This window comes from Sturnira hondurensis, unplaced genomic scaffold (genome assembly GCF_014824575.4).
Source record: "Sturnira hondurensis isolate 20B ecotype Veracruz unplaced genomic scaffold, ASM1482457v3 Scaffold0018728, whole genome shotgun sequence".
Classification (NCBI taxonomy): domain Eukaryota; kingdom Metazoa; phylum Chordata; class Mammalia; order Chiroptera; family Phyllostomidae; genus Sturnira; species Sturnira hondurensis.
Genome location: NW_028091359.1, coordinates 8,694,849 through 8,711,090, shown reverse-complemented (window position 1 = coordinate 8,711,090; position 16,242 = coordinate 8,694,849). Strand labels below are relative to the sequence as shown.

The following is a 16,242-nucleotide window of genomic DNA, read 5'->3' as shown; positions in this document are numbered from 1 at the left end:
CCCACAGCAGCCCGTTTGGTTCTCCGGGGCACTCCCAGGGCTTGGAACATAGTGGGAAATCAATAAGTACATGAGTGAACAAACGAATGAATAATTGACCAGGTGATCCAGTTGCTAAAAAAATCAGAATAGGACAAACCAAAATAATTCTTCATTTACTAACTCCCCTGGGTCCCATGTATTACTTCTGTCATCCAGTAGCATCCATCAGGGAAGAGCAGAAGAGCAAAGAAAGCCAGGAAGGACCACGGAAGTACATTAGCAATGGACTCTATTTGCGAGGCTGCCCGGCATTACGGAAACTCCACAGTGCCGCAGGCTCCTGAGGACACGGGGTAGTTAACCTGGTGGAAAATTGAGTTGGGTTGGCAGCGGGAAGCTGAAAGGACAGTGTTTATATTTAATTTCCTGAGGAGGTTGGCACCACAGCCCACCGGAATGGCCCTCCCCACCCATCTGGGTCTCTGGACGTTGTTATGTTCTTCATGAGACATTAACTGGCATATAAATCTTCTGCCTGTGTCTTGTAGAGGGCATGTGCGTCATCCCACATGGCCTGGGGAAACAAGCATTACCAAGAGTGCACGCAGGTCGCCACGGAGATGGTGCTGAATGCGGCTGGGGCGCGATAAGGAACGTCACCGGGCTCCTGTGGGAGCAGATCACATGATCGTTTCCTATCCCGCAGGGGGAAGGGGAAGGCCGTGAGATAAGAGGGAAAATAAGTAGCCTTTTGTGGGAATAAGCTGGGCTCAGAAAAACCCTGACTTGGCACAAACTCCTTGAAGTGACAGAGTGGCACTGACAGGTGGGGGGGAACGAACACGCCCCGAGGCCAGCATTTCCCCCGTGGTGTGCCGGCATTGCTGGCTGCCTGCTCTTCCACATGCCGGTTGTGCTGCTTACGGAAGTGGAGAGAGCGGAGCAGGCGGGCGGTCCAGTGTCAGCCCGCAGCGCCATCCGCACCCGCGCCCGTGGTGAGGGTGGTGGGGTCTGTATGTATCTAGGACTCTTCGCGGGCGCAGTTGCCACCCAGCTCAGTGACGCAGGCGGAGCCGGACTCTGTCCAGGGCCAGAATCCTGGTTCGAGTCCCATTCCTGCCACTGGCTGATGGTGTGACCCGGGCAGGACATTCTACCTCTCTTTGCTTCAGTTCCCCGAACTGTGAAAGTGAGAGGAGGCCACTGAGAGGATCCAGTGAGTTCAGACACGGGCCAGCGTTTAGCAGGGTGCCGAGCACACCAGGGTCCCACGAGCGCCTGCTGTTTTCCTTATCATTATGGCAAATACGATTGAGGTGGGCAGATGGGGAGCATGGTGTGGGTCACCAGGAATGGGGTCCCTCACTGAGCAAAAGATGCTAAATCTTTCTGGCTCTAAACCTGGCTTTTAAAAGAACAAAATCTTACCATTTGCAACAGCACGGATGGATGGACATAGAGGGTATTTTGCTAAGTGAAGCAAGTCAGTCAGAGAAAGACAAATGCCATGTGATGTTGTTTATATGTGGAATCTAAAGAATGGTATAAATGAACAAACAAAACAGAAACAGATTCATGGATACGGAGAACAGACCGAGGGTTGCCAATGGGGAATTGGAAGGCTGGGTGAAAAAGGTGAAGGGAGTGAGAAGTACAGACTGGTAGTTACAGAACAGTCACAGGAACGTCAAGTACAGCACGAGGGGTGTAGTTAATAACGCTGTAATAATGACGTATGGTGTCAGGTGGGTACTGGAAATGTGAGGGGGACGCTTTGTAAAGTATATTCTTCTGTAACCTCTATACTGTACACCTGACACTAATACTAAATAATATCGCACGCAAATGATAATTGAAAAAATTAACTATGAATAACCTGAAGAAAAAAGCAAACAACAACAAAAAACATGGCTTTTGGCTTTTCAGGACTGGAAAGGAAAGGAATAAAGCAGACAGGTACGCCCTGGATTGCCAGGAGAAGGCGTACTGGCTGGTGCACCGATGCCCTGTGAGTATTCCTCCCGGTTTCCAGCCCACCCTGTACTTGCCGCCCCTGCTGCTGGCTCATCTCCCTCCGGGGCCGGATCGCCCCAGGGCTGAGCTAGCCTCCAGTGCCTCGGGCTGTGCTCATGGTCCATGTGGTGGTGTTAGGACTACGTGACATTTCTGAAGCCAGAGACCCTCAGGAGTTTGTCTTTTAAGAGGGGTAGGCTCCCTTGCTTTTTTTTGGCCAGGATGCCTTGGAAAAGAAATATAAGAAGAAAAACTAGAGCCTAGGCTCCAAAGTACAAACATAAAATGCTGCAGAGAACTGGCACTCTGCATCGGCACAGCCTTGCCTCTTCTCTCTGGCTCCCCCACTTTTCCCCAGCTCCCGGGACTGGATGGGGTGAGGGGAGAAGTGTGTGCTCAGCCTCGTTGCTTACAGCACATGGCCTCTCTGGTGGTGGGACTTTAAACGGCCCAGAGATGCCAGCTGCACATAAGCGACGTCACCGTCACAGCTCATCCCTGGGAAATGGTAGCCTCATTCCCTAGCACAAAGAGGCAGCTGTCACTGTCACCCCCTGGGCTTAACTCTGCTGCCTCAGTTTATCCTGAGTCAGGCCCGGGTGCTGCCTGTGGATCACGGGAGGCGGAAGATGTGAAAGGCCTTCTGAAAAGTGAAGAGTTCGAAATCGGTGTTCTCGCTCTTCCTCCCCTGGTTGTCTTGCTTGCCAGGTGACCAGGCTCTCAGAGCCGGAGAGCAAACTGGGTCCATCACGGTGCCAAAGCCCCTGCATTTTTGAGTGCAGGACTATCAGATTTTGGCCATTTTGCCCCCCCCCATACTCAAATACCCTGTAGCTGTTCCACTGTGGGGGCATTGGTTCAGTTGACTTGTTGCTGAGGGTAAGGCCCTGGGGTTGCTCTCCAGGAAGCTTGCTTGTGTTGGGGCTCCTCCTCTGCATAAACCAGTCGCCCGCTGCCCAACACGGGTGCCTGGGGGCCGGTGAGGGAGTGGATGGCTGAGCCCAGGGTCCCGGAGAAACAGAGCCAACCACCCGCCTCTTCGTTGGAGCTTGGGAGTGAGCTTTTTGCATGAGAAGGGAGCCAAGCCTAGTTCAGCCTGCATTCACACATCTGTTCCTAAAGGGGGCGCCTTGGTGAGGGTTAGGGTGAATGGCAGAAAAGCCACCCATTTGGCAAGGTGCCCTGGTGCCCAGTGGCACCATGAGCAAGAGGATCCTGCTCCTTGCAGGGTGGAGCATGGCTTCCGTGTCGTTACGTGTGAGGCTCCGTGGTGTGGGAATGCCGGTGCGGCTGTGCCCCGTGCAAAGCAACAGCGGCTGGCTGTGCACGTGATCTGCCCTGGGGGCCGTGCTTCCCCTCCCCCGCTGAGCCCAGGAGGCCTCGGGGCAACAAAATGAAAACCAGATTGTCCGAGTTCTCCCCACTTCTCTTGGGGTAAGCGCTCAGCCCCCACACCGGGCAAATGGCTGAGTGGTTCGTCACAGTATGATTCAGAAGGACCTAAATTTGACACAGTGTCTCCGTGAGGACTGCCTTCACCATTACCTCACACACGGCCACCACCTCCTGCAGCGCCCCCGCTTTCTCCACCTCTGTCACCACCATTGACATCGTCACTGTCGTCGTCGTCATCAGCATCATCATCATCAGTGCAGACCTGAATCAAGAACTTTCGGTGTGCGGGGCACTGCCCTGAGCATCATTCCACAGTCACTATCTTATCTCTGCGGCCCTGGGTGGGAGGCAAGGTTATTCGTCTCATTTTGCTGATAAGGAAGATGAAGCTCGGGGATGCTGCTAATTGGCCCAAGTCACACAGCTACCAAGTACCAGGGGCTCTGAATCCACAGGCTGTTCAGCCTTTCTCTCTCAGTCCCTCTATCCTCTTGCCTCCCAGGACGGTGTCTCAGTGCGTGGAAGACCTTTTTCTAACCTCCTTGGTCATTAGAGCATCGCACAAGTCGCTGCTGCTCTAACCACCAGGCTCCCAGGGTTCAAAGGCGCCCGGTTCCTCTTTGATAGCGTTGGGGAGCCAAGTTAAGAATGAGGCTTTGATGTGCTCGGAGCGGTTGTAAAAAAATTCCTCGGACGCAAAACTCTTCACATCCAATGTCTTTCACTGCTGCTCCCCGAAGTCAAAACCGGACCAGGCGTCAAAGATGAGGCCAGAGGGCAGTCGGGTCCTGCTCTCCGCCACTTTCTTAAAACATCCGCAGCCTCTGAAAGCACTGGGGTTAGGGACGTGTTCCGTTTGAAGAGCGTCTGGTTTGAAGTCTGTCTCAGCCTAGAAACTGAGCAAACCCAGGAAGGCTGGGAGTTTAGGGGCTGTCAGGCTGTCTCCGAGAGACCCAAACAAACTCGGTTCACTGGGAAAACAGCCAGCCAGGCAGATAGCATCTGGCTCTGTGGCGTGTACACAGCCAGCGTGTGGGCTGACGAACCCACTGTTGTGGGCGGGTGGACCCCGGCCTGCGGTTCCTGAATCAATCCGTTCACCTGTTCGCCTGTCTGTCCACTAATCCCTGCAGAATTCCTGGGGCCCTGACTGTACCAGCTAAGCAGTTAGGTGCTGGGTGTAAAATGGCAGCGTGAAGTCAGTCAGTGCCTGCCCTGTGCCTCTGCTAAGCTCTCGGCATGTGGATGGTCCTGTTGACCTGAGGATGGCATTGTGAAGCAGGAAGCAGCACCATCTCCATCATCCACATAGGGAGAGCCAGGCTCAGAGAGGTTCGGGAGCTTGCACAGGTGAATGTGTACCATACAGAAAGCCAGCCCAGCTGGCTGTGAGAGGCAGGGGTCTTGTGTCAGCCGGTGCGGCACGGGAGGGGGGCGGGTAGGATCTGGGAGCACCTCTTTGTGGAAGTAACGTTCAAACCAGCAGCAGACTTCTCTGGCCCTTCCGTCCAAACTTGTCTCCCCCTTTCAGCCTCCTCTCTAGCTCCGTCCTTTGTTTATTTTGTTTATAAAACGATTTGGGATTTTATGTGTTTGTTTCCCGTCTCAGGCACCCAGAGGGTCTGAACTGATATGTTAGGGAAGAGAGTGATGAGGACTGGAGAGGAGAGGAGAGCAAGAGAAGAAACAGAAGGGACATGGGGGATTGTCAGCAAGGAGTGGACATCAGCTCCCACCCGGCCCTGCTCTGGAATGCCGGTTCTGGGAATGTTGCCTCCTCGGCACAGAGGCCCTTTCCTAACCTAACCTGAGTTATGAAGCACATTGCCTCTTTGGCTTATGCCCAAGGGGTATGGTCACACCCTGGTGTTCATAGTTTCTCTGCTTGCAGGGGGAGGCTTGGCTACCTCGGGAGGGCTTCCTGTGTGTGGCTCCAGGGCTCCAGGTGCCTGCGTGTCTCATTATCTGCTGGCAGCCCACCACGGGGGTGTCCGCTGCCCTCGTTTCCTGTGTGCTGACAGTCAGCTCTGGGTTATCGCCGTTCAAGCATTTCCTTGCGTGCCAAGAACTATGTCAGCTGTGGCTCTGGTGACTATCACAGGGAACAGACTTCATGCTGCTTGATGACTGCACGCATGCATGAATGAATGAATGAGTGAATGAATGCAGCCTGGGGGTTTCCCAAACCAGCTGAAGCGGAAAGGCTGCCCCCTGGGGAGTTTTGGAGGCAGGGCGCTAGGATGGGACCACAGCTCTATAGGAACAGCTGAAACTTGCTCAGAGGCCGAGAGGAGGCAGAAGCCTGGGGGGCAGGGCAGCCAGAGGCGTGAACCTGGCCCTTCAGTAGAGCTGGAGAGAGCCAGGAGGGCGGGCACTGGCCAGGCTGGCAGAATGATCGCGCCTGGTGGTAGCTACAGCTCTGAGTCCCAGCTGTCTGGTCTGGGCAGCTGAGGGCAGCCCTGGGCTGATGATGGCTGTACAGGTGCACCACTGAGCGCTGAGGCAGCCGAATTTATATCAAAGCATGGGTCAAGTTCAAGGGAGAGAGTTGGAGAACTAATTCAGGCCTCAAGGAGAGGACTGCACTGGCGCTGTGGAACAGCAGCCGACTGGTGCCTGTAGGGGCACTGTGGGCACGGGCTGCGAGTGTGTGAGTGTGCCGGGTGTGCATGCATGTGTGTGAGAGTGCCAGAGTGTGGCTGCAAGAGTGAGTGCATGCTTGTGTGAGTGTGTAAGCATAAGGGTGTGTGCATGTGAGTATGTGAGTGGATCTGAGTGTGAGAGTGTGTGAGTGTATAAATGTGGCTGTGTGTGAGAGTGAATGCCTGTGTGTGAGATGTGAAAGTTGTGAGTGTGAGTGTATGTGTGAAGGCTCTCTTCAGCTCAGCTGGGGGGTTTCTTGTACCAGATAGAGGGGGCCAGTCCTAGAACCTTCTGCAGGCAAAGGCAGCGACTAATGATTCTGGATGACCACATGCCCCACCCTGCCACCCCCATGCTGGGCTAGGACCCACTGAAGGCTGCTTGGACTCCTGTATTGTCACTGCATACCGCTAGTCACGCTGCGTGATTAATTGCTAAGTGGCCGCCTCCTGAATGAAACCTGCTGGGGTGTCGAGTCAGGGGTCTCTGTCACTCACCAGGGGCTCCCCAGGGCCGAGCGTGACGCCAGCCAGAGACGTGCCTGACAGATTTGTTGACCGAAGTGCACACGTATCAGCTAGTGTGAGGACAGCCTTCCCCTCTCTGTGCTCCCCCCACCTGCTTTCTGTCCCTCCCTTTTCCTCTCTTCCTTGCCTAGGCTGCCTGCCCAATATTTGCCCCCATGGTAGTTTGCCCAGTAAAGTTGCCAGATTTAGCAAATGAAATACAGGATGCCCAGCTGAATTTGAATCTCAGATAAACGGCAAATGATGTATGCCCCAACATTTTGATACTTGTTATAGATCTGGACTAAAAACATAGGCGATATATTTTTATGTAAAATTATACAAGCAAAACATTTGTTGTTTATTCTGATATTCCAACTGACCTGGGCATTCTCTATTGTATTTGGCAACCGTACTTCTGAGCTGAAACTGTGACTGAACCTACTGAGGAGACGGAATCTGATGGGGAGGAAGCCCAGCTGCTTGCTGCTTCGGCTCCAGTTAGTCCACCTGGTTCGTTACCCGAGCACTTGATGGGTGCTTGCTACCAAAGCAGCCCAGAGGGAAGTGCAAGGCCAAACTGCTGCCCTCACAGAGTTGAGAGAGAGCAAGCAGGACTGTCCAGAGAGTTGGCCTGATGGAGAAGGGGACTGACAGAGTCGGAGACCCAGCTTTGGGCCAGGCCTCTATTTGCATACACAGCCTGGGAATGAACACAATCCCTCACTCAGTAATAGCTACCCTCTGTTAAGAACCTCACCCTTCTCCTTGTTAAGGCCTCACAAGAACCCGTCAGGTAAGAGGATCCCCACTTCTCAGAAGGGATAGAGTGTGCAGAGAGGAGAAGTAATTTCCAAGACCTTCCTCATCGCTGGGAAGTGTCAGGACTAGGGTTGGGTCCCAAGGGTGCCTGGCTGATGCTTGGGCTCTCTAAAGCCCTGCAGGGTGGGGAAGGAGCATAGGAGGAGTCGGGAATCCCGTGTGTTCATCCACTAAACTCTTACTGAATTTCAGTGTTATTTATACATCAGTTCATCCATCCATCCACCCGCCTAGCCATCAATTCATCCATCCACCCATCACCTACCTACCTACCCACTCATTCCTTCATCTACCCATGCACTCACCCACCTACCCGCCCACCCACTCATCCATCAGTGCATGGATGCACCCACCCATCCCGCTGGGTCAGGGGATGCTGTGGTGGTGGGACAGCCCTAGGAAGCTCACCTGCCCACCCCGAGGATCTTACACACCCTCACAGCACCTGTGGGCTAGGCCACAGCCTTTCTCAGCTCAGTTTCACAATCGGCAGTTTGGCCAAGACCCAAGGTTAATGAAAAACTGGAGATTCTCCCAGCAGTGGTCCTTATGTTATTTTTATCCCATTCAGCCAGGAATGAACAATGTGCTGGACTATGGCCTGGACCGAGTGACCAATCCGAATGAAGTTCAGGTAAACCAGGTAGGTCTCCATGGCATCCTTTGGGCAGGGCCTAGGTTACGTTTTAGGCTGGGAAGATGTCCCCCTGTCTTTTGTCTAGCTGTGTCTGTTGGGGCAATAGTATCTGTCCTTTTAGATTGCTTCAGAGAGGAGACCCGGGCTGTGTGATATCAGTTTCGGGGACAGGGAGCCCATGGCCAGGGCCCTGCATAAAGACAGATAAGAGATCTGGGTGCAGGTCAAAGCAGATGGAATCTAGATGGGTGGTTGTCAGACTCTTCTGAGTCAATTTCCCCCTTTGAAAATCTAATGAGAGTTATGAAACATTCCGCCCAAAGATGCAGACAGACAATTCCCATACGATCCCAGCCAGTTCCCTGGCTCCGTGAAGCCAGTGGGCCCCAGGCTTAAAACCCTCCCGTCAACTTGGGGTTCAACTTGCCTCCACAGGGCAGGACCTGGAATGCCACAATTTCTTTTGCATCCCAAGAGGGTAGGAATCTTTGCAAAGATTCTCCTAGGCTTTTGTTTTAAAAGGACCGTGTCCCCCAATACAGCCACTGTTCATGACGGGTGGCCAAGTTCCTGTGATGGTTTCCTATTTAGAGCAACACAGTTCACAAGCTGCTGAGACTGTGAGTGTGCCAGTTAGGGCCTCTCGTCCCTGGCACTACTGTTTTGGGCTTCCCTGCTCACTGCAGGGTGTTTGCTGGCATCTTGGTCTCTACCCACTGGGTCCCATTAACATCGTGCCTTTCCCTGCCCACCTCCTGGTCCTGACAATAAAAAATGTCTCCAGACTTTGTCCCAGGCACCCTGAGGCACCGAATTGCCCTGGTTGAGAACCACTGGTCCCAGTACACCAGCCTAAGCCCCCTTTCAGCTAGTCTTAGATGGTTTCATTGATTTCTGCCTAATGCTGACTTTGGGCAGCAAAGGGTCAGTGACCTCTTTAGCTTAGTGTGGCGTCTTGAAGCTTTGGCAATGCCTTAAGGCCTGGGTGGGAGCCAGAAGGGATGCATCCGGGAAGGAGGGAGAAGGAAGTTAATGGGCAAAGAGAAAGAAGCAGGCAAAAGCTGGCCATGAGGCAGCTCTGTGACAGGTATACTTTTGCCCTCTGGGACCCAGACTTCACAATGGCTGTGGGGATGCCCCCCCAGTGTGTGAGACAGATGCCCAGGTATAGGGACAGAGTCCATCTGAAGAGAGACTTTGCATCCCCAGAGGATGTCACCTGGCCGGGGCGGGGGGCATGGCTAAGTCCCTTACCCACAACTCCAAGTGACCCTTCCTTGGATACACACAGGGCACTGTCAGCCTTCAGCAGCCTTTTCCATGTTTCCCCTGTCAGATGACAGATAATTGCTGAGGCTTTGTTGCTTGGTTGCCGTGGAAACAGTCATCAAGGCAAATAACTGAACCTGGCTGGAAGGTTTTTTTTTTTAAATGGGTAGCTGACAGCTCTGGAAACCTCCACCATGTGGAGGAGGGGAGGGCAGAGGTGGAAAGCACAGCACTGGCCAGCTCCGAGGAGAGGGTGCAGGTGATTCCATTGGCCCGGAGCCGGAGTGCGTCTGCGTCCACCATGCTGCTGTTCGGCACGGGCCTGCTTTTCCCCTTGCTTACCATTGTCTTCTCTCTCTCTCTCTCTCTCTCTTCCACCAGCCCCCCTGCTCCTGTCTGCGCTCTGGCTGCTGTGCAGTATCAAGAAGAATTAAGAACCGTAACTCTCGTGCAGGCGGGGCCCTCCCGCCCGCTTGTCCCCTGAGGCAGCCCCAGCAAGTGTTAGGGAGCTAGAGGCTGCCGCTGTGCTGTCGGGTCTTGCATGTTTGCTATATTTCTCCAGTCTGACTCAGTGTCCCCTGTTTTTCTGGGTTCGTCTGCCCTGAGAGGAGGGGGTGCCGGGACTGTAACGTGTGCCCGTGAGGTCCTGGGAGAGTGGAGGTTTCAGGTTTTTGTTTCCTCTCAGAGAAGAACGCATGGTGCTGGTTTGAAGAGAGAGGCCATTGCAGAGCATTAGTCAGCTCTTGACAACATATTCATTTTCCTTACATGGAGGCAAATAACCCCACCGAGATAAACACCATCCAGTGCAAGAGAGGAGGCTGCTGGGTTGGCAGGTGTCTGGGGGTGAGCCACCTCTTCGGGCTGATGGCCGCTGGTCGGCATGGCTGCCTAGCCTGGGGTGGAACTAACTGGCTAGGGGCCAGGGCCACAGCCAGAGAGGGCGCCCTCTCTCAGGCCTGATACCTTGAGGCTTTCTGGGGTACCAAGCATGTGCAACCCCCCAGTTTCTCTTATTTCAGAGAGAATTTGGCTCTGCGGTGAGAGACTGAGGGTCAGCCAGGCAGGGGTGTGCCCCAGGCTGGCCCTTCCTCCCCCGACCTGACCAGGTTACTGTGGTCACTTAGTGATGTGGTTGCTTAGTGACGAGGGCCAGGACAGTGTGCTGAAGATACTTTGACTTTGGGAATGAGCCCCACCCAGCTCTACCAGTCCCTGGCAATGTGATCTTGGACATGTTACCACGCCGTTCAAAGCCTCAGTTTCCTCATCTGTAAGATGGGCATAACAATAGCTCCTTCTGCAGAGGATTATGCGAGGCATTTACACTGATGTGTCTGGGAGGGTACCCAACATGCAGAGACGCCCCGCAGACACCAGCTCTTGCTGTAGGAGCGCCGTGCTGCGAGAGAGACAATTTATGGAGCCCTGCAGGCCCCAGAACCTGTTTTGTGGGCTGTCTCTTCCTCTGTCCTTACACCTTCTCATGCTTCTGCCCCTGTTGGAGGTGGAGCAGGGAAGGGACGCACAAATTTCCACTTCCTTCCCTTGTCTGATGAGTGGTTGCTGGGAGTGGCAGTTTACCAGGACATGTGCACTGGTGTTTGGGTAAGAGACGGGACTCTGACTCCACAGTGTTAATACTGTGTTCTTCAAAACCCTCAGCCTGTAGCCCCTGGTGAGGGACAGTCCCCATACGCTCCTGCCAGCTGGGGTCAGACAGCTTTCTCCCTGTGGCTACTGTGGGACTGGAGCTGGCTGAGAAGGGACAGCTCTTAGGGCTGACATTTGCTGGCAGCTCCTTGCGTGCCAGGGGTATGGGGCAAAGTGCCTCACACTCAGTCACAGCCCAGTTGAGACTCATGGCTACTATCTTCAAAGTCACGAGTTTTAGTAGCATGCCTACTTCACTGCTGAGGAGACAGAGAAAGTAAGCAACTCAGCCAAGACACACGGCTCAGAAATGAGGAAACTGGGATTCGAACTTTGGTTCATGGACACCTAAACCCAGTTCATATCCTGCCCGATGTGTTCGACTGTCCATCCGGTGGCTTCTAGGAGCTTTGCTGAATTTCACGAAATTTGCATGACAAAACAGAAACAGAGAAGTTGCGCAGTTCGCCCAAGTGGGCTCAGCCAGGATTCGAATTTAGGTCTTGCCAGTTCTGTAGCCCTTGCTGTTCCCCGACACCATCACTATCCCTCCCTCTGCATCCGTGCCCTTGNAGTTCATATCCTGCCCGATGTGTTCGACTGTCCATCCGGTGGCTTCTAGGAGCTTTGCTGAATTTCACGAAATTTGCATGACAAAACAGAAACAGAGAAGTTGCGCAGTTCGCCCAAGTGGGCTCAGCCAGGATTCGAATTTAGGTCTTGCCAGTTCTGTAGCCCTTGCTGTTCCCCGACACCATCACTATCCCTCCCTCTGCATCCACGCCCTTGGGTGCTGCACCCAGGGCCAGCCTCAACACAGGTGACTTGTTCTCGGTCCACAGCTCCACGCTCAGTGGGCCCCCCACTGGGTTTAATGTTCAGCTCGCACCGTCTTAAATTCTTAATGCTACTGTTTTTTGAAGAGACCCTGCATTTTTATTTTGCACCATATCCTGCAAATTGTGCGGTCTCCCCTGCCTCGGCCGGATCAGGAAGGATGCGCAGGCCAGGTGTTTCAGAGGATCACAACCTTGAACTCTCGTCTCCTTGCCACCTGCCTCCCATCTCATCTCTCCTGCACTGCATTAACCACATCAGTTCTGAATTCCCAGGTTTCTTTTTGTTGTTAATTTTTATTTATTGATTTTTTTAAAAGAGAGAGAGAGATGGGCAGGTAGGGGGAGAGAGAGACACTGATATGCTGCTTCACTTACTTATGCATTCGTTGGTTGTTTCTTGCATGGATCCTGACTGGGGACTGAACCTGCTACCTTGGCGTCTGGGATGACACACTAACCAACTGAACTACCTGGCCAGGGCCCCTGAATTTCCTGGTTTCTGTCTTCTGATTCTCTCTCTGCTCTCAATGCTTGGGACCCTGGTTCCCTGGGCTTCTTCCCATCCTGTGTTTTGCCTGTGGCTTTCCCATCCTACACTTCTTGTCTGCAGATTCCTGGTGGCTGCCTGCTCTCCTGAGAGAAGGGTCCTCAATTCTCTCAGTCCTGGGCTCTGCACTCCTGTCCACAGGGACTCAGGGCCTCTCAGGTTGCAGCCCTGACCCCTCCTGCCTGTGATTATTGTCTGTAGCCTGCATCCAGCTCTCATGGCCAGCAAGTGGGCCACCGAGCTGTGTAAACAAGTTCTAGACGTGTCCCTATTTGGGCAAGTCTGCAAGTGAAAAATAAGTCAGAATCCCAAGAATGCAGAGCATTTAAAGATTCCTTAGACCGAGGGGCTTACTGTACAAAGTGTCACCCAGATGAGGACCAAAGAAGCGACCATTCCTGGAGGGCCAGCTCTGAGAAAACGGGGGTTTGTGCGTGAATTCAGGGGCAAGAGGGATGTTTATTTCTTGTTTTATCATCAGGTGGTTTTCTCTGAATGGCTCAGAAGCGTGTGTATGTTTGAACCACTTCCATTTATTTTAAATGAATGTTTCTTATGGCCTTTGGCTAAGTAATAATTTCGGTAGGTTTATGAGATTTGGCAAATGAGAATAGAGGGTGCTCAGTTACATTTGAATTTCCGATACACAGCCAATGAACTTTTTTAGTACGCGTGGGTCCCAAGGATGGCACGGGCCTCCTTGTGTTTTATCTGGTGGGGAGGACCGAGACCCTCCTGTGCACTGTCTCGGCGGCAGTGTGTAAACCCTCAGAGGCTGGCCACTGTCTGTGGGGTGCCTGCTCTATGCCAGTCACCGGACTTCGTCTCAGTCCATCCCTTGTTTTTCTACCCGATTTTACAAATGAGAAAACAGAGGCTTTGAAATGCTAACACAAACAAACAAACAAACAACAACAACAAAAAACAACCTCATCCAACGTCGCATAGCCAGCAAGTGACCGCCCCAGGATTTTGACCTTGGTCTGGTCCCCAAACCCACACCCTTTCTTCCACCCCACCTTCCCATTGGCTTTTCTCTCTGTCTGTCAGAGAAGTCAGAACCGTTGTGCCCATTGCCCCGGATGCCCACAGAGTGCCCTGTTTGTCAGCCAATAGGAGGCAGATCCCCTGCACAGCTATTTTTAAAGCTAGACACGAATGCTGAAACCCACATGGACACTCCAAGGTGGAGCTGAGGAAGCCTCAGATTCGGCTGAATCCTATTATCAGAGAGCTCACGGCAGCCCGATTCCCAGAAGGTAGCTGGTCATTCTGGGAATCCGAGACCCAGCAGCAAACCACACCACCCCGTGAAGGGCCCCCAAAGGGTAATAAAAGCCAATGGAGTGCATTAAAATATGAACAATTTGAACCCCTGAAGACTGAGGTAAGGGCCCCCCCAAACGGACATTTTTAGGCCAAAGTCAGACCACGCTAGGTAGACCAGAAATGACTTGCAGGGACAGCTCCCCATGGAGCCCGGAGAACATCAGGGCAGACTGAGAAGCTGGCTCATTCGCGTGTGCCCGTCCACTCAGGAGCTCCGAGGCCACGCAACGGGTACCAAGCACTTTGAAGGAGGGTGTTCGGAACGGCAGCTGCTGAGTGCAAGGCCCAGCACATCTGCCTTCTCAGTTTACCATCGGCACTGCCTCCCCCACTCCCAGCGCGGCTGAGATGTTACAGACGTTTAATGTATGTAAGTTTAAGGTGTATAAGGCGATGATTAGATGCATGTATACATTGCAAAGTGATTACCACAGTAAGGTTAGTTAACCCCTCCGTCCCCTTGCATAATTGTGACTCTGTGTGTGTGTTGATAACATCGAAGATCTACTCGTAATGACTTGCCAGTCTGTAACGCCGTACTGCTAATTATTGTCACCATGCTGTGCCTTAGATCCCCAGATCTTACTCATCTTACAGCTGGGAGCTTGTTTTATCATCACTCGTGTTAATTACAGAGTTTCCTGTGTTCGTGTTGCATCTTAGGATTGGGGCTCCAGCCCTCTTCGTTTTAATTTTACTTGAAACGGCTGGGCAGAGTCATCCTATCTTGCATGGTCCTCAGCTGCAGGGCAAAGAGGAAACTGGTGACAAGAACAGGCTATCTTTCTGTTTCTCACGGACCCCTCCTCAGCTTCGCCAAGGGTAGATCTGGATTTGAATCGTGGCTCAACCACTTACTGACCGGGCTTTGTTGAAAAAGCTGCCCCTAACCTATTACTGTCTCGGACTGAAGATCAGGATAATAAGACCTCCCTTGCTGATACTTGGGAAGGGCTCCAAGAGGCGTAAATGGCTTTGTACTAATTGTTGAGTGGTTACCGTTTTGTAACGGTCCAGCTGCCCCTTCTAGCAGAGGGCAGAGACCTGTAGACCCTATTTTTAATCCATTTCAGCAGACTCTGACAGAAGCATCTGCTTGTGTTAGGTTTGCATGCAAATCCGCTGGAGCCTCCTGGTCCTCTTCCACCTGAAATATGCATGCTCTGAAACAGCATCTCATGGGAACAAACCACCCGTACGGTTGCCAAAATATCTGAGTCATTTGGGGGGTGTCTTCAACTTTTTAAGTGAAAATATTCTACTAAGCTTAGAATACAACTACATTTTTGGGGGTGGGCAGGCTTCTGAGCACACGGCAGTCCTCGTCTATTTCTTGTTTATGGAATACCTACTCTGCACCAGATATTATGGGCGGGAAGATATACTGGACTGTTCTGCTCTTAACGGTGCCTCGTAGGTAGTTTGTTTATCACACAAAGAGTCACACAGAGAGAGATATAATTACCATAGTGACAAACGCCACAAAGAGGAAGTCAGGGTGTGTATGAGTCGAAAACAAGGGAAGTACCTGAGCTTTATTTACCTTTCGGAGAGAATTCTCTTCAACTCCCACCCAGGAAAAGGATTTCCTGTGAAAAGCAATGACATCAAAGCAATGTAATGACACAAAGTAAAACCCTGCAAAGGTTAGAGAGACGAGTATTCGGCATTCTGGATCGGACCATCCTGACCCATGCACCCTTGTCCATGGGCTGTGGGCCCATAGTATTTTGCAACCTGGCTAAGGAAAATAGTGCCCTCCTTGGACTCCTGACTCTGCTCCAAGTAAAGACCTGGCTGTGTTCGGCAGCAGGGAGATGAGCAGCCAGGACCTAGGGTGATCAGCCTGGAGAGTAGGAGTCAGCGCCCAGCGGTCCCTGGGCACAACCAAACCCAGGAGAACCGAGGCTGGAGTGGCCAACTGAGCTGCAGGGAGCAGCAGAGTGTCACCGTGGGAGCATGTCAAGTTGTGGATGTGAGTAAGAGACGGGCCTGGACAGTTTCCAGGAGCTTCTAAGAACCCAGACGTTGCAGTCCCTTTGGGAGCACCCTATTTCTGCCACAGCCAAAACAGTCCAGCGAAGGGCCACCCTGCAACTGGTCCTGGGCGTGAACGCGCTCCGGCAGCTTCACTGAGAGCGTGGGGCCTGAGTTGATCTTATGTTATTGTTCAGTTCTGGGGCTCAGCATTCGGTGGGTGCTGGTCCGGAGTCTTTCAGTCGTGCGCTTTGTCTTTGGTGATGTGAGTCTTTTGCCCCGCGTGTGGCGCTGGTCAGGTTGTCATGAAGCCCCGGGGGATGCGTCTCACCACTCGCTGGCTTCTCTCCTGTGAGACGAGATGCGAACTCTCAAGCGCCACGCTGGTTCCCCATCTTCGTCTCCCATTCCATCGCGGCTGGAACTGTAGGCACGGCGGTAGACGGGGCCGGTCCCGAACTTAGCCTTTCATGCACCTTGGCTTTGGGGAGAGTGGGGTCAAGTTATAGGGTGGAATCCTAGCCCTCCCTTCACCAGATCTCGAGGTTCATCCGATTCTCCAGTAGTTGTGTAGAAGAGGGTGGAGATGGCGGTGAGGGGAGATTCTATATTTTAAGTAGGAAAAGATGG

The 16,242-nt window shown here is 52.8% G+C and overlaps 1 protein-coding gene across 3 annotated transcripts in view; it reads left to right on the top strand.

Moving 5' to 3' along the window:
- Positions 1-16,242, top strand: part of LOC119003447 (regulator of G-protein signaling 9) — a 48,992-nt gene that overhangs the window by 16,437 nt on the left and 16,313 nt on the right. For 2 of the 3 annotated variants that reach the window (XM_037069796.1, XM_037069798.1), the window contains exons 8-9: positions 1,909-1,990; positions 7,933-8,004. In XM_037069796.1, coding sequence (XP_036925691.1) covers positions 1,909-1,990; positions 7,933-8,004 — 154 coding nt within the window. The remainder of the gene's footprint in view (positions 1-1,908; positions 1,991-7,932; positions 8,005-16,242) is intronic. The other variant, XM_037069797.1, reaches the window with a different exon arrangement.